The sequence below is a fragment of the Pseudopodoces humilis genome, chromosome 6 (genome assembly GCF_049639895.1).
Source record: "Pseudopodoces humilis isolate 2021_Gansu_Grassland_sample_001 chromosome 6, ASM4963989v1, whole genome shotgun sequence".
Lineage (NCBI taxonomy): Eukaryota > Metazoa > Chordata > Aves > Passeriformes > Paridae > Pseudopodoces > Pseudopodoces humilis.
This window is the reverse complement of record NC_142205.1, coordinates 58506701-58532362: the sequence shown is the minus strand read 5'-3', so window position 1 is coordinate 58532362 and position 25662 is coordinate 58506701. Positions and strand designations below refer to the sequence as shown.

Below are 25662 nucleotides of genomic sequence, written 5' to 3'. Positions count from 1 at the left end.
GCTCCCAAAGCAGACTTCATGGTAATTCTTGTCAACACAGCTGTTTTATGTCTCTGCTGAAAACAAAAGTAGCCAGTTGCCTAGGAAAAGAATAAACCTATGTAAAGGGTTAATTCCCAGCCAGAATACTGGTGAACCATCAGAAAGGTGATCCTACAGTTACAGTGAAAGGAAAAAACCACTGGCTTCAGATGGTAACCACAGGATTGTTCAAAGAAATGGAAGAAATGGCTCTCAGCCCACCTTTCTCCCACTTGCAACCTGATAAATAATTCATTGACATAACTTTAAAATTAATTGTTTTGTGAGACACTACTCCTGCTTATCCAAAAGGCAGCCAATCAAAATGTAAATAAAGATAGGTCTGAGGACAGGTTTGAGCACAGCTCTCCTGCATTACGGTGATTGTTATCTCACAGCAGAAGATTTACTTTATACATACTTATTCTAAATTAATATGCCTGCTATTCTCTGCTGTGCTCCTCATACACAAGCATTTGCATTAAGGAGAACAAAATAAGAGAAAATACTGGAAAATAGATGGGACATACCAGAAGATTTTCTGGTTTGATGTCTCTATGCACAATGTTGAGACCATGCAGGTATTTGAGAGCACTGGCTAAATTGTAGACCATGGCACTCCCATCTCTCTCTGTGTATTTTGTAGATGAAGTGATGGCATCAAATAAGTCTCCTCCCTATGTAATGGAAAGGAAAAAAAGTCACTCTTTAAAAAATAATTAAGGTTGTTAAAAGAAAAAACAAACCCTTAAACAAACATGTATAATCTTCCTTCACAAAAGACATGCTCAAATTACAGTTAAACAGCAAAAAAAAAAAAAATAGTTTTTTTTGCAGAAAGATGATCTTGTCACCAAGATACTAGACTGGGTCTTTGGTCATCTACATTAAATTCCTAACTGTACTCCAGGCTTCTGGTGTCTGAGCTTGGACAAATCACAGATTTTTTCCTACTGCTCTTCCTACCTTTGATCACTGATTTATATTACCTACAGGTACAGGCATACAGCATCACTTTTCTTCATCTTATCAGTATAATACCTTCAGCATATTGAAAAACAGCCCTGATTTTGAGTAAAGCCTAAAATAAATTAGACCAAAAAGAAAAGAACCCCCTCATAACTAACAAATATTCAGCAAATTCAAATTTCTGCAGATATTGCAAGAAATACCAAATAAATATAGCTGAAGGAGACAAAAAAAGATAAACACATTCCAACATAAATGAATACACTGATTGAGGTACATCAAAGTGCAGAACCTCCAGGTGATTTCTGAATGTGTCAAGCTCTGTTTATGGATGCCCTGTTCCTCTGGGAATACACAGCAATGTCTGAGTGAGTTACTGATGCGGCATTTTCAGTCATTGCAACAAATTTCATGTAGGTGTCTCCATGATGGTTTCCCTGGATACATGTGTAGGAGCGATCTGTCTGAGCTGTGGGTGGCATTCCAAGAATTTCAATGCACACCAAAGAGAAGCAGCAATTCAGGAAATACAGGCCAAGATGGTGGTGAATTAAAACATAAAAAAATAAAGTCTTGAAACCCTAAAAAGCCTATATGGTATAAAAATAACTTCCAGAAAGGAAGAAGGATAAGTGGGCTACAGAAATTATGTAATCAACAACTACACGCTTTCTTTAGAGGCTTCCCAGTCTGGCAACCATTCTAGAGGGGACTCCTGAATGTAACAGTGCTTCAGTCAGAAATAAGAAGTGCTGCTCCAAAAATGAGCAGTGCTGCTTTTGCTGTGTTATTTGTATCTGACATGCTAATCAAGCGTGCAGTGTTGCTATGCATGTACAGAACCCAGACAAGAGAATGCACAACTAGAACCTGATGCTACTCATGTGTTTGGCTCACAAGGTGACAGCAAAATGAGTATTTGTGTTTTCTCTGTACATGTATGAAAGCAGCATCCATTCTCTGGTGAACTGTTTGATATTACCAAAATGGGTGAGATCTTCTGAGTTTTGGTTTTCTAGGATGAAAATCACTTGAGTTTAATCTATTTGTCTTGCCTATTAAGATAAATTCATTAGAGAGAATTCATATCTTTAAATCAAATCATTAAACAATGAGAACAGTGAAATAAATTCAAGTGTTCATATGCATATCTCTATCACCCCTGCACATTGTAGGCATGATATAAAACCCACTATCCACTTCTCTCTAGACTGTGCACACTGCAAAATTACCTCAAATCTGTGTTAACAGTCAAATTAAAACTGGAGAGAAATCCCATTAATATAATTGCTTGACAGGTGTACTTTCATGATTAAAAAATGAAGGTTGCCACTGAAACCTTATTTGATTATATCTCCCAAGATCTTAACATTCCTGAATAGTGCTCCGATTTCACACCAACACAGAGAATTCTAACAAGACAAATGAAGCCCCCTGAGCCTTACCTTGACCAGCTCCATCACCAGGTAGAGCTCTGTGGGGGTGTCCATCTCCTCTATGAGCATGATGATGTTTGGGTGCTTCACTCGGCGCAGAATAGACACTTCGTTTTCAATCAGGTGCTCCTGTTCAGGAGAGGATGGAAGTTTCTCTGAAACATGAATTTGCCAATTCACTTTTCCTTTGATCAGCCAATCACTTGATCAGGGAGCACTCTTTTTGCTGATTAATTTATATAGAAGAAGATTATTTTCAGTTGCTGGATCTTGTATTTCACCACGGACCACATTTAATTTAAGATATATTTCACACACATAACGACTGGGGCATTTCAAAAAAAGACCCCAGAACATGACAGCAATTCAGGAAGTGCAGGTTATATTCTTATGTGGGTATTATGAGGTGAAATTAAGTTCAGAACCTTTCTGCCCCCAAGATGGATCATTAGAACCTGTCACCCCTCATCAATAGCTAACATGTTTTTGATCCTCTCCATCCTTCACCTCTCATTTAGTGTAGGTTACTCAAGGACAGATTACCTAGGATTTATATCTAATGACTTTATTTTTCAAAAAAAGTCATGGAATATATTACAGAAAAATATATTCTGAGTGCTTTGGTTATGGATTTTGGTTCATTTTATATGTCTGTTCAGACTTACAATCTGCACAATGTTTAATAGCTCAGTTAAATTGTTGTGAATCCAACAGCTTAACAGCACACAGAGTTCAATCCCCCCTTCCCTGTGCTTCTGAGGAACTAATGGCTTTCGAGAACAAATTAGTTTCAAATGCTTTGTTTTCTAGAACATTCTAACACTGGAGAGCAAAAAAAAATTGCATGTCCCTTCCATGTGAAGAATTATTTTAGTTTTCCTATATAAATGCTGGAATATGGATATTGTATTTAGGTTATCTGCAAAATACGAAACAAAGCTTGCATCAGACAAGTCTCCTTCCACCCTGGCAGGGAACAAATCACGTCACTGGACTGGGAACTTATCCATGTTGAATGCACCGATAAGGAGCATGCACTTCATGCATTTGTGAGCAGAGCACGAGGAGGAGATGTGATCCACTGTGCACAGGGAGTGACTGGAGATCTCACACCACTTCACCTTCTTTTTCCGGGGTTATTTATGGATGCACTGTGCTTTAGCCAAAGCTTTCTGTGCCTACATAGGTCAGAAACCACATGCCACGTGTGCGTCTTGTTTGGTGAGAGAACGGTGCGGCACACGAGGGTTAAACGTCACACCTTTGAAATTCGTGAACAGCCACAGCATACTGAGCCTTAGGGATGGAAGCCTGGAAATTCGAAACTAACATTAAGAGTCCAAGCAAAAACTAGAATATTGTTACAGCTTTCTCAACCTAAAGAACAGGGAACATACTAAATTTATTACACCCATTAATTACATCTAAGGCACAGTGGTTTTATCTGTGACTAAACTGCTCAGGCATAATTAGTACTTAAAATAAACAGTAATTTTTTTTTTTAAAGGCTCCAGAATGTTGTTGAGCTACTGTTTAAAAATCTGCCCTCAAAAAATGCTGACTAATATGTAGCTAGTTATTTTCAACCACCCCGCTGACTTGCAATGTTTTGCTCTGTAAAAAAAAATAGTAATTCCAGAACTCATTATGGTGTTCTCCTGGATAGTGCAATATATGTTTCAGTCTACATTAATATGATTTATTTACAGAAATGTTATTGTGTAATGAGCATTTGAGCCACTTGTGGAAAACAGTCAATTAGATTCAAATTTTTGAACATCCAAGATCAAGGAGCAATGAGCAACACTTAAATCATCCAAATTTGGGCTGGATGAGTGTTTTTAAGGCAGGACTGTGGAACTAAGTGAGGAAGGAATAAGCTGTACCAAAATTTAATTATTTCCTTTGTTGGAATTCTTCCAGGATGATTCTGCCACTGCCCTAAGAGGTGTAAACATCTTCCAACAATCTCTAGGTATAAAGATACAGGTCCTTTAAAAACGAGCAATGGGCATGGGGTTGATTTTTTTTTTTAATATATGTTTTAAAGCAAGAAGAATGATAAATAGAAAACTCCTCTAAACTCTACTGTGTAAAATAGATTATCTATCTCCAGACCATTCCAATTTATGATACATAAGCAGCTGACTCAGACAGGTAATAAAAACCATCTAAAGTTGCAAGCTGTACACATCATTCAAAAATTTTGTTTACAGTGGAATGCAGAGTCACCCTTTCCACAGCTGAATAAATTGCAACATTTTAATCTCAGAAATGCAATCCTAGCACTTTTTCTTGTGGCTGCACATTTTTATGATTCCTTTCTAAGTTTTCTAAATAAATCCAGAGAATATGAGGCAAAATGAAACCCTCATCTCCTAGCACCTAGCACATGGTTTAAAATCTGCATAGACAAAATGTTTCTGTTTGAGAACCTCTCCTAATGGGAAGCCATCACAGCATCAGACAGCTCCTTACCACACAAAGAGGGGAGGCAGATTTTTTTTCCTTTTTAAAAATATCCATACTCAAGAAGCATGAAGGGAATTAGAAGGTCTGACTCTCTCAGATATTTGCTCGGATTACATGAGATGCTATTCTCCTGAAGAGACAATTTTAGATTTTTCTGTTTAAAGTTTGAATTAAGTTTTCATAACACAAAAGAACTTTGTAAATACAGGAAGGTGACACTACATAAACAGAAAGAAATGGTTGTGAAAATTTCTTTTCAAATCCATGTTCTGCTTATAAAAGGAGCATGTTGAGCCATACAGAGAGAAAAATAAAAGGCAGAGTGGGATGGGAATTACATAAATAAACACATAGCTGCAAATTTCCTCTCCCATATTTTACACATCAAAATTGTCCAATAAATTTTGAGTGCATGTTAGCTTTTTTTTTTTTTTTGGCAGCCCAACAAAATCAGCAATAATTAATTTTTCTCTATTATTTAGTAGGCTAACACACACTGCTTTTATTATTTGCTTCTTGGATACATTATCATCTTGTTAAAGAGACACTCTGAAAACAGTCAGAAAACCCAAACACACCCACCATTTATGACTAATGAGCAGCTGCTAGTGCTGCTTCTGTACACATGCAAATGGTTGTACGCTACCTTCCCACAGCACTTGCCCTTGTCTATGATCTTCAGGGCAAACTCCTTTCCTGTGGATCTAAGCAAGAAAAACACAAGAGCCATTAATTACAAAAATTGTGGCATTTTCTGTAAATACACCATCATAACAACATGCTGTCGTCCATGGAGATTGCTGACAGAAAATTCAGAGAGCAGACCTGGGTTTGGTTTTTGTTTCTTCAGCAGCATTTGTGCCTGCTGTTTCCCTGACTACCACAACCCAGCTCCCTTGGTGCATTAATCCCAGGATCCAGCTGCAATTTCTTCTTTGTGACCTGGCACAACACTGTCACTCCTTTAAGGAAACATGCAAAATTTGCCTTCAGCCTTCCGCTTAGCTTTGCTCAACTGGTGGGCTTTGAAGATTAAATCATATGTGTGTGTGTGTGAAGATACCCTAGTAAAAAAATTCAGTAGGATTCAACAGAGCTAAAATCCCATAGTCCACTGCAGATAGTCTAAAATCCTGTAGAATTTGTCAGGCACTGATTTTGAGCTTTTGTATTGTATTTTTTTTTAAAAAAGTACTTTGTGGAATTCTACAGCTGTCATCTAAAGTCCCATGACATTTAACAGGGTGGGTCATATACAAAGTAAAAAAGGATTACTGTTTTCAGCAAATACTCCTCACAGAAAGGAGTTCTTGTTTGTCTTTCATCCCTTTAAGCAATAAAAATCTCCATTTCTCTGGAAGAGGGAAAAATGAGCAGAATAAAAAGCAACACAATATTTTTTTAAAACTAAGAAGAAATTATGACTTATATTATTTATGAATTAAAAATCATATGAAATTGCCATAAGACCAAGTTGCTGCTATTTTGTACTGTGCCAGTGCCAACAGACTCCAGTGTGCATCAGAACACCGCTGGAAAAGAGGAGGTAGATACAAAAGCCAAATCAGGCATGTTTTCAAACTTCCAGGGTGATTTTCACCGTGCTTTTGGCATTAGATACAACTGGTCAAAATCAGCACCTTGAAGAAACTGAACTAACTGAACTGAATTAACATGTAATATTCCATTTATGCATTATCAAAAAACTGCAGGCGAGAATCCCTGCCCTGGAAGTGCTGCTGCATCTGCGAGGTTGTCATAGTTACAACCCGATCTGGTCTTTAGATAGAAGCCCTTATCTAAATGGTATCAGTGAAATGCCACCCTCTCATGTTACAGACCCGATGTAAGATCTGCTACGAGTACAGCGTGGGAATCAGAGTCACAATTTGTACTTTACACCACTGTACATCCGAAAGCCGGCGAACAACTGATCAGCAACATCCGCTTAACAAACCTTCAGCACTCGTGCTGTGAGCACGAGGAGTTAACATTCACAAAGCCAATTCATCCAGCAACTTCAAATCCCTCTTATAAATGACCTCTACCGCAGCATCCAAGGAAAAAAGGCGGATATAACCCCCGGAATTTGTGTGCTAATATCACTGCACATCGTACACCAGCATTGTCTGACAGGTTTCTGGGATTCTTCTCGAGCTGTCAGTGCCCATCTGTTGACTCATGTCTTTATATACAGACACACAGGCACAGAAGAGACCACCTTAATCTTTTCTCCTTCTTTTTGTGGAACATCCCAGCTGGTAGCTGTGTAATAGGATCCTGGCTCCACAGCTTAGGCTTCTTAGCACAACGCTATTAGAAATTAAGTATAATTAATAGGAATTAAAAGAGAAGCATTTATGGTTGGCATTTCCTCCTTCACCATTATTAGCAACTGCTGTTGCATACTTATTTTACATAAAATTTATTTAATAATGTTGCACTAAAGTTTTGAACACATACAAAACTAGATAGTGAAGTGTAACTGTGCCTTTTAAATTTTTTTGTAATTGGAGGGCTGTTTTTCTGGTCCAATTTCCTCATTCCAAAAAGCACAGATGACATTCAGTGAATTAGCGGCCCTTGTCCCATTTCCAGTGGGATTTAAGTGATTTCCAAAATGCACAGCTTATATTTCTGATAATAAATACATTACCTTGTGCTTTTAACCTGCTATCTTTCAGGAAAGCCCCTGGGTGAGGGTGAGGGCAGTGGAAAACAAAGGAGATGGTGTAGGGGGTGTCTGGGATCACCTGGCTGGGATGTAAGCACTGATGAGTTACTCTGTGGGTAGCAATCAGAAATTACTGGATTGGTAGCCCTTGCCCTCGTGGGAGATTTCAATTTTCCCAGACATTAAGTGGCAGAGAAGCAGCTTGGCTGAGCAGGGAACTCCTTGTGGTGCTCAAGAGGATCTTAGGAAGCAAGGTGGGGCTTCACAGCAAGATTACAGAGCTGTGGTTGGTGCATGCAGGGAGAGGAGGGGAAAGGCCAAAGCCCCATTAGAGCTGAAACTGGCCAGTGTTGTTGAGTCAGACAACACGGGTTTCTTAAGTGTGTCAATAGCAAAGGGAGCTTGAAAGAAAACACTGGTGCTTGCCAAAGACTGTCGCCTGACTAACAGACATGAAGATAAAGCAAAGGCATGGAATGCTTTTTTTGTTTGCCTCAGTCTTTAGTGCCACTGATAGAAGTTGGGCTGCCCAGTCTCCTGAGCCAGAGGACCATACAGTGTGACCTTCCATTTGCTGACACTGAATTTCCAAGGGCGTGATGGAAGACCCAAGGAATTACAGATCTGTTACTCTAACCTCAGTTCTGGAATGAGATGTTTCCATTCAGAATTATTTTTCTTTCAAATTTAGCTAAAACCAGCAGATGAGGATCAAATAATAGAAAGTCTCACTAACATTTATGTTTTTCACAGTCATTTGCTGAGTTTTCCCAGTATTTGCGTACAAGTTGGAGATTCCTCATAATATTTAAGAAACTGACATAACGCTCAGGTTGCTAAAGATAGCAGAAGGTGGTTCTAAAAAAGAAGCACACTGAGAAAGTGACAGTCAAATCATCTGTTATGTTTGCTCTGGCAGCAAAGTGTGAGACACAAAGCTTGCAGAGGAAGAGCAGCAGAGCTGCACAGGTCTGCAAAGGTATCCTGCCTACACCACAGGGAATCAGGCACAAGGATATTTCAGGCATGTTGGAGGGTTAATTTCAAGTGTCTGGCTCCTCCACGCCACGAAACACAAGCAGCAAGCCCAAGAGAGCCACCAGCACAGGCTGATAGCCAACAACTGCATGTCTTTAAGAGTACTCAACCCACAGAATGCTTAAAGCTGTGAAAAATCACATCAGCAGCAGGCAGTGGGGACACCACAACAGCAGAACTGCTGAGGCAGAAGGGGGGGGTGGTCTCTCAAACTCTGTTTAGATGCCACATAGAATTTCCTGTTATCCACAACCATCTGTAGTGCGAGAGATTTCTTGAAGAGCTGTGGGGTTTCCTAAGGAGGCACCATGAGAAGGTGATGCCTCCTTTAGTTTGTGGGATAAAAAGCCATGGTTCTCTGCTGCTCTCGTATCCCTTTGCTGGAAGAAAACATAGGAAGCTCTGCATGTTTTGCTATGCCTGTTTCTCCTGAAGTGCCTGCATATTTTTGCAACTGTTCCTTGCTTTCATCTCATTACATTTGTCTAGGAAATTAAGTTACTGCACGGGGCTTTATCCAGTACAACAATCAGCAGGACTGAACAGTTTCCTTGCTCACCGTTCCACGCACTCCTTTACAACAGCGAAATTGCCGTCACCAATCACCTTCCCCACTTTATACTTCTCAAGAATGGTAGATGACCCTGAGAACTTGTTTCCATTCAAGCCTGTAAAAAAAATAGAAGTCAAAAATGCAAGCTGAAGGGAAGTGTCAGCAAGATGCAATATATCCCCAATGGGCTCCACAGATACAAAACAGTCACAAACGCAAAACAAAACTTAAAAGAAAGCTGTTTTCTCCACCGCAATCCCCTTGGTTTTATCTCAAATGTAAAGAAGAACAAGTTGAACCCAAAGTAATTTGACCTTTGAACACACAAATAAGTCTCTTGCTATGTTTTTGTACAGGCATATTCTAAAAGTAATGAATACAGTTAGAAGTTCTTAATCTAAAACTTTCTGACCTCAAATTACTTTTTTGACTTATTTTTTTTTTTTGCAAACTCAAAGTAAAAATGCAAATAAGATTCAGCTACAATGCATATAAAAAACCCAAGAAGTTTTATCTGCAGAATTCCTTCAAGTTCTTATAGGTGCTCCTAAAACATCCAAAATGCAAGTAATTCTGATAGATGCTTATGTCAGTATTTTAAAAATAAAAAAACATTACTCCAACACAAAATTTAAAAATATTTTAAAATAACTGACAGTGCTTTGAAGAGACGAGGCATGAAGGGTTAAGCTTGGCTAAGGTCAGTTGTTTGGCCAGTGGTTCTACCTGAAGCACAATGAGCTCTTTTGAGGAGGGCTCATCTTTCAGTCCAGCCACAAACATGTTTCAGATGATAATGCAGGTCATGCTCAAAATCAGTCAAATTCCTAATAGTGACTATTGAAAAGCAAGGTTTTATGTTACCACTGGACAAAAAAAAAAAGAAAATAAACAGAATTTATTTCCTAACTTAACTGCTTTGATGTACAAATTGTGCTAAATTATTTTCCAAGGTGAATCAACAAGGTAACAAACAACTCCAAACAGAAAATTATTTGGAGTCATCAGAAACCACTCTGAAGTGTTAATGCAAGTGTCATCTACAGCAAAATTCTGGCAAGGATTGGCAGCAATTATTGGTATCCTACCTTCGGGACTCTGGCAAGGGAGTGATTCAGGTACACCATTCACGTTGGAAGAAGATCCACCATGTGGGGAGATCTGTGGAAGTACACAACAACTTCTAATTTCTCATGGTAATCACAAGAAAGAGCCATACAAAAAAGTAGCAAATTTGAAAATAAAAAACCCACTAAACACTAAAAACACTTGTACAAAGTCAGTTTACTTTTCTACACCAATCTTATTTTCATTCTTGCTTTCTCAAAGTTCATCATCATTGTAATTTGTACCAATTTAAGATTCAGCCACAATATTTCTATTTAGACAAGCAGTTGAACAGATTTCAGTAAAGAGCAAAGAAAAGTCCTTTCAGCTTCACCTACAATTTTGGCCTAGGTGGCCAAGTACATCTATGATAATCAGATTTATTTAGCCATCTATCAGGCTTTATTTTAGGTTATTATAGGTGTGAAGATTTGACACTTAGAAGCATTTCAAATTAGATGTCTGATATGTATCCAGACACAGATCCAGTTTTAGTAACTGTGACACTGTAAATAAACAAATATCTAAATGGTATTTAAGCATGACAGCTGAAGAAAACTGATTTTCCTGCAATAATGACTTAATTGGTACTGGATCAGAATCTTCATGATTCTGCTTAAAGACATCCAGTCATACTGCCCAGGGATGTAAAGAACAGTAAGTTTAAATTTTGAAAAGGGGTGGAGGCATAGGAATGAATGCCATAAATAGTAAAATATACTGGATGTGTTTCGTGCACCACTTTTATAAGCTCTGCTATTAGTTACGTATAAGGATGCTGTGTGAAATTAAAATTAAGTTTAGATCGTTCCCATCCTCTACGTAACATTTCTTGCTGTTCTGTGAAGTTCCAGATCTTGTTTTCTTCATGGGCTATTATGGTAGTTTTTCAGAACTCACCACAGGAAGGATTAAAATGCTTCTCTGCCTTAAGCTCGGTGTCTGTTGAAATGGCTTTTCGAGACACCGGGAATGCAAATGCAGCATTTTGCCTTTTAGCTGACATTGTCTGGTTACACTGCTGAATATTTTAAATCATTAACACTATTGTCAGGGAAAGAACTGAACTGACAGATAGGGATATTGTCTAAAGGCTCATGAAATGCTAATGAATGCTTAAGTTTCTAGTGGCAGCTGAGCTGCCAAATCAGCTAAAGCTACAGTAACTAGAAGCTGTACAACTTAATTTTGCAGAGCCCCTGAAACAATGAAGTTTACCAGCATTTGGCACAGAAGTAGCATCAAACAGCAAGTAGGCAGCTACTACTCTCCTCCTTGCTAATAACTTAAACCCAGGCTACGTTAATGCTGCTGTCTTTCTGAGTTACCTGTCTATTTAACAGGGATTAGGAACAAGGACATTTGGGTTAAATGACATTTGTACAAAATCATGAGTCAGTCTCTTAACCAGTCAGTCACATTTTCTTCAAACCTGAAGCAGAAATAACAGAACAGACCATGGCCAAGTATTAGTCATCAGCCTAAATTATTAGTAATCTATTTTGGGTTTCCAGTGAGTGACAATATATGGGAACATCAAGCCCACATTTCCAACTTCCTTCAGTCTTGTAATCGGGGCAGAGTATGACTGGGCACATTCCTTCTTGCCACAAGAAGGAAGCAAACATTACCAGGGAAAAAAGCACTAAACTTAGTACAAAAATAAAATTAAATTAATGCTGCCATTGTGGCTGAGGTGTTAGATCAGAATCTGAAAAGTTTAACCCTAGCTCTGCCAGAACTCCACAGCTGGTGGGATTTTTTATGTCAGTGTGAGGAAGGATCCATAGATACAAACCCATTTTCTTCTACAGTGGAATGGTACCTTGGTTGGCAAATCTCTGCACTCAGGATTAGACTGCCCATGGCACAAATGTTTGTGGAAACATTTGGGGATTATTTTCATATTGAAAGAAATACCTAACTCCTTGGCAGCTACATGGGATGCTGGCACATCTAACTGTGGAGTGTATTTTAGTGAAACTGAATTAACTTTGCAGAAGTATTCTCTGAAATCTGGGGACACTTTGGTTATGTCATTGTAATTCATCCTGAACAGCTGTAGTAAGAAGGGACTACAAAGACATTCTGAACATAAATAAAACTTTATTTATATAACCAGTGTTTCATAGAGACATTGCAAGTATTAATTATTATAATGGTTAATAGTGACATAATGTGTAAGACAGAAACTTAGTGGTTTTTTAAGTGATCCTTAAACATAAATTGTAAATTCATTGTAAATTCACCAAATCACGTAAAGAATCCCCACTGCTGTGGCCTCTGTGCCACTGTTACATAAACACATGTAGAGAATCCTTACATATAACTACACACAAAGCACATGTGTACAACACTGAAGAGATTAAAAACCTTGATGAAGATAGGCACTAATCCTTCAAATCACTTAAGCACATGTTTAACTTTAAGTACATTAACGTCCTCATTGAAGTAAAAGGAAAGTTAAGCAAATACTTAAGTTATTTGTTGGATCAGGTTCTAATGCCCTTTCACTTCGGTCATTTGGTCCATCAATTGCAAAAGTAATACCCAGACAAATTCAAACACAAAGCTATTTAGCATTATTGTAAGTCTAAGAAAGGCTTCCAGTCTCTTTATTTGTATGATTTTATTTTATTTGTAAAGAAATTGCAAGACTTTGTGGTCTTTATTTTTAGGTGGGGACAGCAAAGCAATCCAAGTAAACATAAGGAAGTTATAACACCACTTTCCAAAGTTACACCAATTTCCAAATTTAATTTAGTATCTGGATGATTTTTATGGTCCAATGTGTGCAGAATAACAGATGTACTCGAAGAGCTAAGAGTCAAATCACCCCTAACAGCATTGCATACAAATGTACACTTAGAACTGAAGCAAAATGTTAAACCTCTCCCCTGCCTACAAATCAGTAAAAGGGACTCCTCCTGATCAGCTGTCCCGTGACACCAAATGCACCATTACCTTTATTAATAACCCAGGCACCAGATCTCATCTCCATGGGAATTCAACAGAAAAATAAGAAACTCAGCACATTTGATCAAAAGAGAAAACACTTTATAGAGTAGTCATCTACTTCGTGCCCATACTTTTAAACTTTTATATCTAAATCTTCACCTTGAAACAAAGCCTCTGCTAAGTGAAATGCTGAGTTACGGAGTAATACTGCAATGTTAAAAATAAACAGCCTGAATAAGAATATATAGGGTATTGGATATATTTGTCACTTACTGGAATAAGGGCTTTTATTTGGGTTTGTGGGGAAATTCCGTCGTATTTACTGTTATTAAGACATACCTTTAATTCCTGACTTCACAATAACCTCAGAGTCCACAATTTAAAACACTTCTGCAAGCCTGGGATGCTGGACTTACAGTATGTATTGAACAATCAATAGCACAAGGGCACCCTGCTTGGAAGAGCTAAAAAGGACAGGAAGAAGGCCCTTCCCTTTGAAGACAAACTGTCCACAAGGAGTCTTTTCCTGTGAGGAATTTTCTGTGCCTTAACATACCGCTCCTAACAAGAGTTGTGAAGCAGAAGGAATCCTTGGGGACTGAAGAGACTTCTCTTTAAAGGAATAGAGGCATTCAGAGGATATGATATAAGATTCAGTGTCTGAGACTGAGAAGAAATTGATGCTGCGATCAGCATTTCTGCAAGTTGTCTGCCTTGAGGACTAGCACTATCACTTATGCTCTACATTGATTGTCAAACTACAAAAAGCTTAGCAAGGTTCTAATCTACAGTAAAATATTTTACTTTGCTCTGGCTATTCAAATAAAACAGTTTTTAAAGTGCAGTTCAAGTGCAGCTGCTCCGATGCTCTGCTCTTTACAGGAAACAGAAACATCAAGCCTGATTTCTTTTGCCTTTTTTGTGTTGTCTCAAGCTTATACAAAACCATTACTCAGTTCTACTGTTCCACCCTCTACAAAAGTAAACATATGATTTGTACACAAAAAAGCACTCAAAATATTGAGCTCCCAAATACAGAAAACTCTTAGAAGACGCCTTGTCTCTGACATGGTATTTATATCTAAATTTTCATTCAGCTGTTGTCATGACACCCTGTTTATACAAGTGCAGGAAGCCATACTGCTTGTCTGTGCAGCAATGCAGTCTTGGCAACAAGGAACTAGTGAGCAATAGGGAAAAGCAATAATCTCTCCAAATAATAAAGTTGTTCACTGCTTCCCCCTTTTTTTCTCATCAGAGTAACCAAAAAAACCCAATTTCACAAAAAGGTGTATGGATTTCTTAAAATAATCTGGTTTTGCATAAAACCATGCCTCCCTTTTACTGGTTTTATACTTCTCCAAGACAGCCCTTACAACTACAACATAACTGAGAATCAAGTGTGGCTGAACAGCACACTTGATCCTTTTGGAATTCTCCCTGGGATTCACCAAATAACTTTCCCTATCTTTAGCCTCAAGAGCACAGCTGGGACACTCCTGCTGAACAGATGCATCCTAAAGGATAAAACAAGAGGAACTCACTACCTCAGTAACACATCAGGTCTGAGATGCTTAATTTGGTTTTGCTCCTTTCTTTGGTCATATGGGGGCGAGTTATTTGACATGAAAACTCATTAGTACCCAGCACCAATTAAATTCCAAATGGAAGAAGTACAGCAGCCTAATTGAGTGAAAGTGGATGGGAAAGGGGACATGCCCACTTTGGTGAGAATTGCTTGCTGCTATCAGAATTACCTCTGCCTTAATGGAGCTTTAATCAGTTAAAAGCAGACAGGGAAGCCGTGGAATAAACCAAGGCAAATGATCTCGTTTTTAAACTTGTAATTTCATTAGAGAGAGACTGTTGTGGCACATCTCTGTGCTGTAAATATTGTGTTCTGTGGGTATGGTCTGCCACCCCTCAGCTCAGTTGTTCTGCCCCAAGTTGTACCTCCCCATTCCCCTGCCAATCCCTGTCACAGCCTTGCCTCCTCACCCAGAATGTTCTCTGTCCCTCCCCGCTGGGCTTTCAATCCTGTGCTTTCCCCCTTGAGTGCAAACCCACCCTGATCCTGCCCCTTGTTCCAGTGAGTTCCTGTCAATCCTCCCTTGTACCAACCCTCGGCTTGGACCTCCCCTTTGGAATTCCCCTAAAGCAGGGCACCCCCCCTCAGTGGATTGCCTCCCTGCTTGTCAGTTTCTGTCCCCTCCCTGTGTTTCCCCATTTGTTGGAACCCTGTGAGTCCCGCCCTCTGAGCCTCCCCTGAGTTTTTCCTATTGGGCAAGAATTTGTAACCTCCCCCTGAACCGCCCCTGTATATTATCCCCCACACCTCTATGGTATTTTCTCTTTGTCCGTGATCCATTTGGGCAGTAAACCAGTTTCTGGAGCCCATACAAAGAGCCTCCTCTTCCACCCTTGTCTCCACACTCAGCACTGACAGCTGTCAGGTGCCCTGGAGCATTGGCTCTAAGCTGCTCTCCAGGTCACCCTGCTCCTGGGGTGTGTCCCACTCTGTGCAGAGCCCTGGTGGTGCTGGGCTGGCCTGGGACTCCAGCAAATGTCCAAAGAGCATTCCTTAAAGACAGTGCAGACCAGCTGGGAGACTCAAACCCAGTGGTTCTGGTGTCTCCTGCTGTAAGCTCCACAGAGGAGCTGTCCAGACAGATTTTAAGACGCTGAGTTCTGATTGTCCATGTCAGAGATACTACTGCTCTTGAAAATAATTTAGCCAAATGCCTACAGATAAATTAAAATTTATTCTAAAATTTAGGCAAATAAATTAAATTAATCAAAATCCTTTGTCAGAACTATCATAGCAGTCTGGCAGAAACCAGTGCCATACTCCTTGCAAAACAAGACCTGGTAACAATTAGCATGTCAAGCCCCAAATCCGAGCACTATTCAAATCACGTCCTTCAGTCGGTCTCCTAATGGAGAAAACAGTTCTCCACAGAATTATGCAGCTTCTTCACAGACACTCTGTTAACCAATAGGAGCTATTACTTGATCACAATAATCAGTGCAGACCATCCAGTCTGCTTCCAGAGAGGCTGCAATTGACAATTCCATAAAAAATTTCCCCTTGAAAGGACAGCTGCACAAATGCAGCAATGAGATGCTCTACTGTAGTCCAGACTGTTCCTTTTCTTTCACTGAGCCAAAGGCACAGAGCAGCCTCCAAGAGCTGCAAATGCAGCCAGCTCTGAAGCGGGAGAGGAAGACGGATCTCTCGGTGCCACGCAGAAAAATCTGCCAGACATCAGTCTCCTCCCAAAGGAAGCACTTTCAGGCAGGGGACTGGACTGAGGGGTGAAATTGGTGCCAGGGAGAAATAATTCTGCTTTAGATGAAACTTGGGCAATGCTACAGTCTATAAGGTATTGAAAAGACGGCACTACATTTATATAGGCTGAAGAGATAACAAATTGCTTGGAGGATTTCTGCAGTCCACAGAACAATGGAAAATTTGGAGGACAAAGTGGCATGTTCAAGCCAGCGTCACACTCTGCCTTTCCTAAGCTGAGTGTTCAACCCAGACAAAACACCAAAATCTTACTTCAGATCTATTCTCCATATGAGCAAACATCATTCTTGCAAGGCTACCCTCCAAAATTACAGCTTTTTATTTTTCTTCCAGCAACAGTGTCATACAATCAACAAATAAGGAAATTTAGGGGGTTTGATGATTCATGCACTTACCTTGAGTCCACGAAAGCTGCCTGGACTTGTTGGTGAAGAACTGGAGGACTTCGTAGATTTTGGAGTGGATAACTGACTGCTTGGGGTTCCATTAACTGGCCAAAACAATAAAAGTGAAAAAATGAAAGAAAACATGAATAAAAATGAAAAGTTACCAGTGAAGCCTGCAAACAAAGAAAAACAGACTCCTCAGCATTTAGGAATAAATTACACCATTCGCATGAGACAAAACTGCACCCTGAAAATTCAGGTGGCTGGATATGGGATCAAGATGACACAGAAATACTGCATTGTCATTCCAGAGATTTAAAAGGCACATTCTGTTCTTTGCTAGGGCAAGAGTTTTGGACACGGAAACAAACAAGAAAAAAAAAAAAAGAAAAAAGCCACAGCCTTTAAAAATTGCATAATAAATTGTGGTATCACACACAATTTATAGAAAGAAAATGTTTCTAAGGATATTTGACCCTCCTCTTCAGTTTGGATCAAGGCCTTACTTTCTAGGCAGAATGTTTCACAGAACACGAGGTTGTTTGTTTTCCCTAAGAAAAACAAACAATAAGATTTAACTGTTTGCATGACAGAAAACTTTAGCAGTAGTTCAGCAAATACTGGTTTAGGGGAAAAAACCTCAACAAGAGAAAAGCTAGTAGGTTGTTTTTCAGCTTCCAATATTTTCAAGTGTCTTTGAAAACATACAACACCCTCTCTCTTGACTTAAAGACTTCATTTGTTTTAAATCTAGATTTTCAGATAGGCCTCATACAACATCTGTTACCTCTGATGTATTGAATTTAACTTAGGTCAGTCCTTGTATTTTTCTGAAAAGAACAAACTGATGAATTTCATCATGCAGGGAAAATAGCACACTGTCCATCAGACACAAATATGATGCAAAGTTATATGATGAGACATCATTTCTTTTTAGCTGATCCTCGTTTTTTTGGGGGGGAGAGAAAAATACAATACTAGGCAGAAATTTAAGAGCTAAAAATGCTTCATAGCATGGTGATGAATTATTTTTTCCAGAAAGAAAAAAACATCCCTGGTAAACAGAAACTGAGCTTCAAATCAAATAAGAGATACACCTGCACAATTCCTTTACATACTGAGGTCTGTCATGGGTTATGTCTCACTTCTTAAACTATTGGATTTATTTTACCAGTGTCCACTGACCCAGCACACTAACATTATCTCAGTATGGAAGATGCCTTTCAAGGCCTATTACTACATCCTGGGCAGCCCATCTGCCACTGGGCCAGGCTGACTGCACTGCACCTAACACAAATCCCTGTTTTTCACAGAAAATCTCCTTCTCTGATGTATGATGTTAAGATACAACTAATTGGTTTTAGCTTCACAGTAAGTTTATCTTGAAGCCTGATAACTTGGATTTATATTCCCACTTCTGTTAAAGGACCAAGACCATAGTATTTTATTTTAAAAGTATTCAGTGTATTTAGGATATTTTCATATTGATTTTAAAAATGCTTGCCTGTAAGAAAAATAGGTGATTTTAAGGGTTCTTTTTTTTTTGAGAAACTGAAAGCATCTAAGAGTACACTACCCTCCTGTAGACTTCAACCATTTGTTTTGGATAACCTGGCATATCAATGCATCCTTGTTTTAGACAGAATTTGCAAGTGTGACAATGGCAAGGGCTAGTGACTGCTATCTTACTGTTTTCTGCTTCTTGCATGACCAAAAATGAGATACTTCAGTAGAAGAGTTTGCTTCCAAATGGCAAACTATTACTACATGAGGAAATTTTTTTTTTTTTTTGTCAAAGATTGTTTTATGCAACTCACAGAAAAGTCACTACTTCCTGGACATGACCACTGTAAGGCACCCTTACCTAAGTCACTACCATCCTCTGTAAGCATTGACAGAACCACTAAATTGTTCCAGTGAAACTGCCTGGTTAATCTTGTTCTTCTCTCCCAAAACTGTCTGAGGAAGAAGAGTCCAGCCTATACTGACAGTACTGTAGCTCTTAGCTAAATCTCAGCTATTCTTGGTGGAGAAGGGTGGTGTTCTAAGCCAGGGGCGTGACTAGATGACACCCAGAAGTCCCCTCCAAATTTTGTCCTTCTGTTATTATAGAAGACACAGTTCATTCTGCTGAGGATCCTATTGGAAAGTACTTTCTGCAGATTCCTCTTTGCCAGTGCCTTGGGAGATGCACTGCATGTCAGCTGCTCAGCAATGGCAGTAAGAGTGAAAGCTGGAACTGGCCCTGTCCAGATGTAAAGATTTTGCATCGATAGCGAGTCAGCCAGCTGCTTGTGCTGGTTCTGACTGGGCTGCAATTAATTTTCTTCACAGCAGCTAGCATAGGGATATGTTTTGGATTTGTGCTGGGAAGTGCTGCAGGGATGTTTCTGGTGCTGCTGAGTGGAGCCTGCACAGCATCGAGGCCTTTTCTGCTCCTCATGAGCTGGGAGGGGACACAGGTGGAAGAGCTGACCCCAGCTGATCCAAAAAATACTGCAGACCATACAGCATCATGCTCAGCAGTAAAATGAGGGAATGTTGGCAGAGGCAATGCTGCTCAGGGATGAGATGGCATCAGTCAGCTGCTCATTCACATCACTTGCCTGTCTTGCGTTTTATTTCTCTCTCTTTCTTTATTGTCATTGCAGCATTGTTGTTGCTATAACTCTTTTTGCTTCAGTTACTAAACCACTGATATCTCAACCCATTAATTTTCTCACCTTTACCCTCCCAATTCACTTCTTTCATCCTGCTGCAGCAGTAAAGTCAGGAAGTGCCTGTGTGGTGCTTAGTTGCTGGCTGAGGTTGAACCATGACACTGCTATTTCAGACAGCAGCAATCTTTTTTTGCTCTCACTCAATAACTCAGTAATCTGTATTGGCACAAATCTGTCTGCTGATTAGCTGGTTATTCCCTGTGTGTGCCAAACTTTTTTAATCTATTTTCTCTAAGCACAAGTTCTTTTGAGGTTTCTTTCCACATGCATACCAGTCTGAATATCCAGAAAAAAAAGCCCAGAACTTCTCTGTCATTCCGAAATAGTACATGTTAGCGTACATGTTTGGCAAACTGGAATGTTTAAAACTTAAAAATGTATGGATAATTCTAAATTGTTAAATTCTAGTGTGATCCAAAGACTCAATTGATGTGCTCATCTATTTGTATGTTACTTGTTTCACAAATGCTTTGACTTTGAACTGAAAGTTCAGTGAGTCCACAGGTTATTTTAGAATTTAGGCTGAAAGAATACAACAAAACAAAGAAAAAGAATAAATTGCACATAAAATTGAAACACATGAGATGGTTTAGCATTGCTTTTTTTCAGTAATTCTCACACCTTTTTGCTGACTGAAATTTTCTATTATTATATGCTTTAGAATAAGCATACAAATGTATTGCTCTTCAGAATGCTCCTCTACTTGTAGTCAAATTACACCTTTAAAAATTTAATTTTGACACCATTAACAGATGTCCAACAACTGAAAAGCATTATTTTACTGAAATTATCTACCTCAACAAAAAAAACAAACCAATATCCATTGTGTCTTTGCTTCATTCAATGCAAAACATGTTCCAAGACTGAAAATACTCACAAATACAAGACCAAAAATACAGGTAAATGGAGAGGGAGGAGACACACTAGTGATATACAGCCATATGGCTCACCTGGGGATTTTGCTGAAGAATGAGCACTGGAGTGGCCACTCCTCTTTACTGTACTCATATATTTGACACAAAGGAAAAAGACATTAAGGAAAGATGTTATTAAACAGCTCTGAACATGCACGGAAGGAAGAAGGGTAAATAAAAGGTAAGAGTTCATGTTAAAAAAAATAAAAAAAAGGCAAGTAAATAGAAGGCTAAATACCAGACACTTTGCATACATTTTTCAAATTAACCAAACCTAAGAGGGTCTAAGCAGAAATAAGTATGGAAATGACAGCACTGACATATAAATACTTTGCATAAAATTCACTGCTGATAGATATTCTACATGATCTCATTGGAGGTAACAATTGCATGAAATGTAGATCAGTTGCAAAACTTGCTCTTCATGATACATTTTTCTGCAATCCTTCTTTGAAGCTTTCCAGTTAAGCATTCAACCTTTATAAACAGATTAATGATACTGCACATTGAAAGAATCCAAAGATAAAATTACTTTAACCAACATCAATTAGGCAAAACAAATGTGGAGATGAGAATATGGAATATATCACAGTTTGGAATATACACAGAAGCTTACATTTATAGTTACGTTAGAAAAAGAGCATCCTATGTTTACATATTCAATAGTTTGATTTCAAGGGGAAAAAAAAGTATTTAGAAATTAAATTAAGAGGTTAAAAATTTTTGAAAAAATCAAGTTCCTACTTTTATGCACATAAAAGACACCGTGGTTTAAACATATAGTGTTCAGCCAAACTGGTGGCAAAGTCATAGTGTGAACATCTTTCTTTGAAATTATGAGAAGCACAAGAAGAAAAATTCTCTGTTAATGGGCAATCACAATACAGCACATCTCCTAAAATTACTTGACCCATCAAAGGCCTGTGTTTCTGACAATATTTGGCTTATATAGGAGAAACTTTTCTAATTCAAAATTTAAGGATATAGTCCAGTTCAATGAACATGAATTTAAGCACATATATAACCCTGCAGTTGGTGTTTTCAGGAAAATCAAGTGCCATGCTGAAAACATATCCCAAGTGCACAATTAGCACAAATTACTCCAATGTTCATAAACTGAAACCTTTTGTGCCTGTAATTAAAAAGTAGAAACCATGCTTCTTCCTAGGATTTAAAAAAAGAAAAATTGCAAATTTATTTTAGATTAATATTAAATCTCTGAGATAAAGTGAAAAAAGGGGGTGTTTTTTTCCCCTCTGGGAACACTTGTATTACAGACAGAGCCAACAGGTTCTTTCACCCCATTAAAAAAAACTAATTTTCATGTTTTTGATGTGTTCAGCTCTTTCCTAGCAGTAGTACCTGAGGCAGGGGATTTGCTCCGACGTGAAGGTCCTGGACTTTTGGATGCAGCGTGCCTCACGGCAGAGGAGCGGGAGTAAGACTTCATAACACGACATTCTACAAAGCAAGCAAACTCTCTGTCACAGGTTTTGACAACAGGTCGGTGCACAGGCTCCCTCCACACACCACCGTGGCTCTGTTATCCAGAAAATGAGCAGCACTTTTCAAACATCTTTGCCCAGCTGAGTCAAACAGATCTGTAAGAGCATCTCACAACTCTAACCTACTCACCATAAAAACCTGTTTGAGCTACTCAGTACTGTATGTGACATTCTGCAGACAATATTTCTTCATGTTTTGAGGCTGGATTATTACCACAGTTCAAGTTTGTACGAATGCTGATGCCAAGGCTCTTGCTGTAATGGCACTTCCATACAGGGTAACTGCACAGCCAGCATTATTTCCCTTCTTTTTCAAGAAACTGATGCTGTGACCAATTTTTGAACAGGTGAAAAATGCCTATTGTTTCCAGAAGGCCAAAACAATAGATTACTGTCACTTACCATCAGCTACATATCATTAAATAACAACATCAATGGGAATGGAATCAATGAGCACACATGCATTGACATTTTGGAAACATTTTAATTCCTGTGGTTAGCATCTTTAGCAAATCACTCCAAAGGGGATCATAAATTTCTCTCCTTATTTTGTCCCCGATGCCAATGTCATCCTTAGGATGCTATATCATGATAAAAAAAGTAAATTGAGCTGCATGCCCTTCCAGTCATGTACATAACCTGCTTTTATCCAGTAAGAACCCCAGAGCTATTAGAGGAAGCAGAGACCACCAAAGCTGAAGAGATAAAGGAAAGAGATGAAGGCAAGAAAATGAGCCTGTGCCCTGTGAAATGGGAAAAGCAGATTTACAGCCTTAAAACCTGCTAGAGAAATTAGGATCATGCCCAGACTGGGATTTGCATTGTGAGTCAACACAACCATGCTTTTCCATTCCTTCATGAGAATAAAGTAATTTTTTTAGCTGTTAACTATGTTAAAAAACACTCTTTTGGTCACCCCCACACTAACTGACTCAACATAATGGAGCAGTTCTGGAAAAGCAGCACCCTAGCAGGAACAGCAGAATGGGAGGCAGCTGAATCCTCTATCCATCCAAATGTACAGGCCAGTGGGTAGATATACATCTGTACTTTCTGTTGCAACTGAGCATTTTGTAATGAAAAAATGACGTGTGTAAAAATTGCAGGAACAGCAGGTGCTGTTGCTTTTATTGAAAAAAAATTAAAATTCTTCATTCACAACATAAAGCTCCTCTGGGATAATCTAATTATCCCCAGGGAAAGTTTTATTTACCAGAGGTTAATTTTTTTTCATAAAAGATAAACAGGGTGTTTCTACAGTTCGAACAATACAGGCAGAAAAAACCCCATGTCTAGTAGGACCTGTAGTGATAGAACAAGAGGAATGATTTTAAACTAAAAAAAAAATTGTCAATTCAGAATAAATATAAGGAATGCATTTTTATTGTGCAAGTAGTGAAACACTAGCCCAGAGAGGTGGTAGATGTCTCACCCCAGGAAATATTCAAGGTCAGGTTCAATGGAGCTACCTGAATTTATTTTTTCTTTTTAAGATGTCCCTGCTCATTGCCAGGGGTTGGACTAGATGGTCCCGTTAAAGGTCCTTTCAAACCCAACCCATTCTACAGTTCCATGAAGATGCAGGAAAGAAACCTCAACATATTTATGATTTGACATTCCAAGACAATTCCAAAATCCTCTGGTAGAGGATTGCTTTTTCCTTGAACTTACATTACAGAGTTCTTCTTTACAGAAAAACAACTTTCATAAACAAGTTGAATTCATGATCTACCCAAGGCAGACAGCAGGGGCACAAAGTCCCAGTTTGTCTAACCTCCTTCCTATAATCTCAGAATACATACAAGGCCAGCACTTGGTCTGTAGCAGACAAGGCTGGAGTGTGTGAATTGTCTGGCAGGGTAATTCCAGACTGGAAACGAGCATGGCTACATATGAGATTTTTCAAAAATCTCATGAAGAGAGCAATATGGAAATTATCTTAGAGTGACAGATGCCAAAAGTGAACATCTTTAACAGATTTTAAATCCATTAAATCCATGACTGAATGTTTTACAATTAAATTCTGCTTTCCATTTAACTTTAGGGACAGTGTTTGCTTTGGTAGGAATTTGGATCAAGTTTGTTTTGGTGCATTTTAACAGGCTTACAGAATCCAGAAGATGGTTTGAAAAAACTCTTACCTATAGGAAAACATCCTCCCATGTATATTTTCCTAAATCACACCATTCTTGAGGGTGGAACAGGGGAAAGGATAGAGAATTCCCTATTTCAGCTGGGTTCAGGATGTGCAGCCTTACCACTGTGATCCAACACGAAGTCATCCTGAGCATACCGGTACTTCTCCGGCCCACAGGCGATGAAGACGTCGTCATCTCCAAAGAAGTCCTGCAAGCACGTTACCTGGACAGCAAAACACACACATGCAGTTTGCACACTTTCTAAACTAAACCTTTGAGTTAGGCAGCAACAATCAGTAAGTTTGTCTTCATCTTCTCACAGCGATACCATAATGTCCATTGGTAGGGACACAAGCACTCCGGTTCCTCAGTACTTGAGCTCTCTAGCAGTGCAGGAAACATCCGGGCCAAGAATGTAAAATATGACTGCCCATTACCTCCAAAAACTCTTACACTTACCACCTGTACGTTTGCTTATAGCTACACAAGCATGCTGATGACTTTTGCCTATAACTACACACACATTACTTTGACAGGAACATCTGAAAACACTATTCAAATATCAAAGCTTTTTGTATTAAGAATACATTAATTGCTTGTGGGAAGATCTGTTGAGTTAAAGTGATTGCATCTGCAAATAGTTTTTTTTCTTATGTTCTGCGGCATTTAATTTCCATGTTTTAATGTCCTGCTGAAAAATCATGAAATAATTCCCCTTTTCATTAAAAGGTATTTCATATTCAGGAAACTAAAGAAATAGAGTCCCCTCCATGCTCTTTGCAGTTGTCTGTTTTTAATTATCCAAGTAATGATGCTACCTGGATAATGATGTTATCCAGCTAATGTATGTCAAGGAGGATCAGGATATCAGAAAGAAAAGATGGATTAGACATTCTTTAAAAACACAAAACCAAAGACCTTGAAAAAATCTCCGTCCTCAAAAGTCAATAAAAATCTGCTTGTGGAAGAGCAAGTGTCTGCTTTAAAAACAGTTAAAATCAAAAAATCACAACAAGGAAATCCACTGAGGTCATTCTAATTCCCTTGTGAGGGGAACAAGTGTTTGCAGGCAGCAAGCCATTTTTTCTGATGTAAATGGTTTAAAATTTTAACGTATAGTTGTTTCCCTTTTTTTTAACATTGCATGCCCACATGAAATTTAGAAGTAAAACGTTAGAATCATTTGGTAAAGCCATGAAACCAAAGAAGTAATATGAAAATCTGCTTTTAGAGAAACCAGCTTTTTTCCTTCCCAGATATCTGTCAAATACCTGGACCGTTTGCATCTTTCACCCACTGGGATAATGGTAAACACTGGCAGAAGCACAGGAAGGGGTCTCTGGTGCCTGCAGTGTTCCAGAGCCACCTGGAATGCCAGTGACCCCGAGCTCTCCGCAGGAACTCCGGCGCAGTGCAGTTGTCATGGCAGCTCCCCCAGGAGAGCAGCCGGACCCTCGGCAC

The 25662-nt window shown here is 38.9% G+C and overlaps 1 protein-coding gene across 4 annotated transcripts in view; it reads right to left on the bottom strand.

Moving 5' to 3' along the window:
* Positions 1-25662, bottom strand: part of DCLK2 (doublecortin like kinase 2) — an 80209-nt gene that overhangs the window by 12285 nt on the left and 42262 nt on the right. For 2 of the 4 annotated variants that reach the window (XR_001331642.2, XM_005525588.3), the window contains exons 3-11: positions 24322-24424; positions 21921-22019; positions 20595-20642; positions 16934-17028; positions 10252-10324; positions 9170-9278; positions 5545-5602; positions 2436-2555; positions 552-698 (exon numbers count right to left, since the gene is read on the bottom strand). Coding sequence is in view for 2 of the 4 variants with exons in the window: in XM_005525588.3 (XP_005525645.1) it covers positions 552-698; positions 2436-2555; positions 5545-5602; positions 9170-9278; positions 10252-10324; positions 16934-17028; positions 20595-20642; positions 21921-22019; positions 24322-24424 (852 nt within the window). In the remaining 2 variants the exon portion in view is untranslated. The remainder of the gene's footprint in view (positions 1-551; positions 699-2435; positions 2556-5544; positions 5603-9169; positions 9279-10251; positions 10325-16933; positions 17029-20594; positions 20643-21920; positions 22020-24321; positions 24425-25662) is intronic. The other 2 variants (XR_001331643.2, XM_005525589.3) reach the window with 1 other exon arrangement.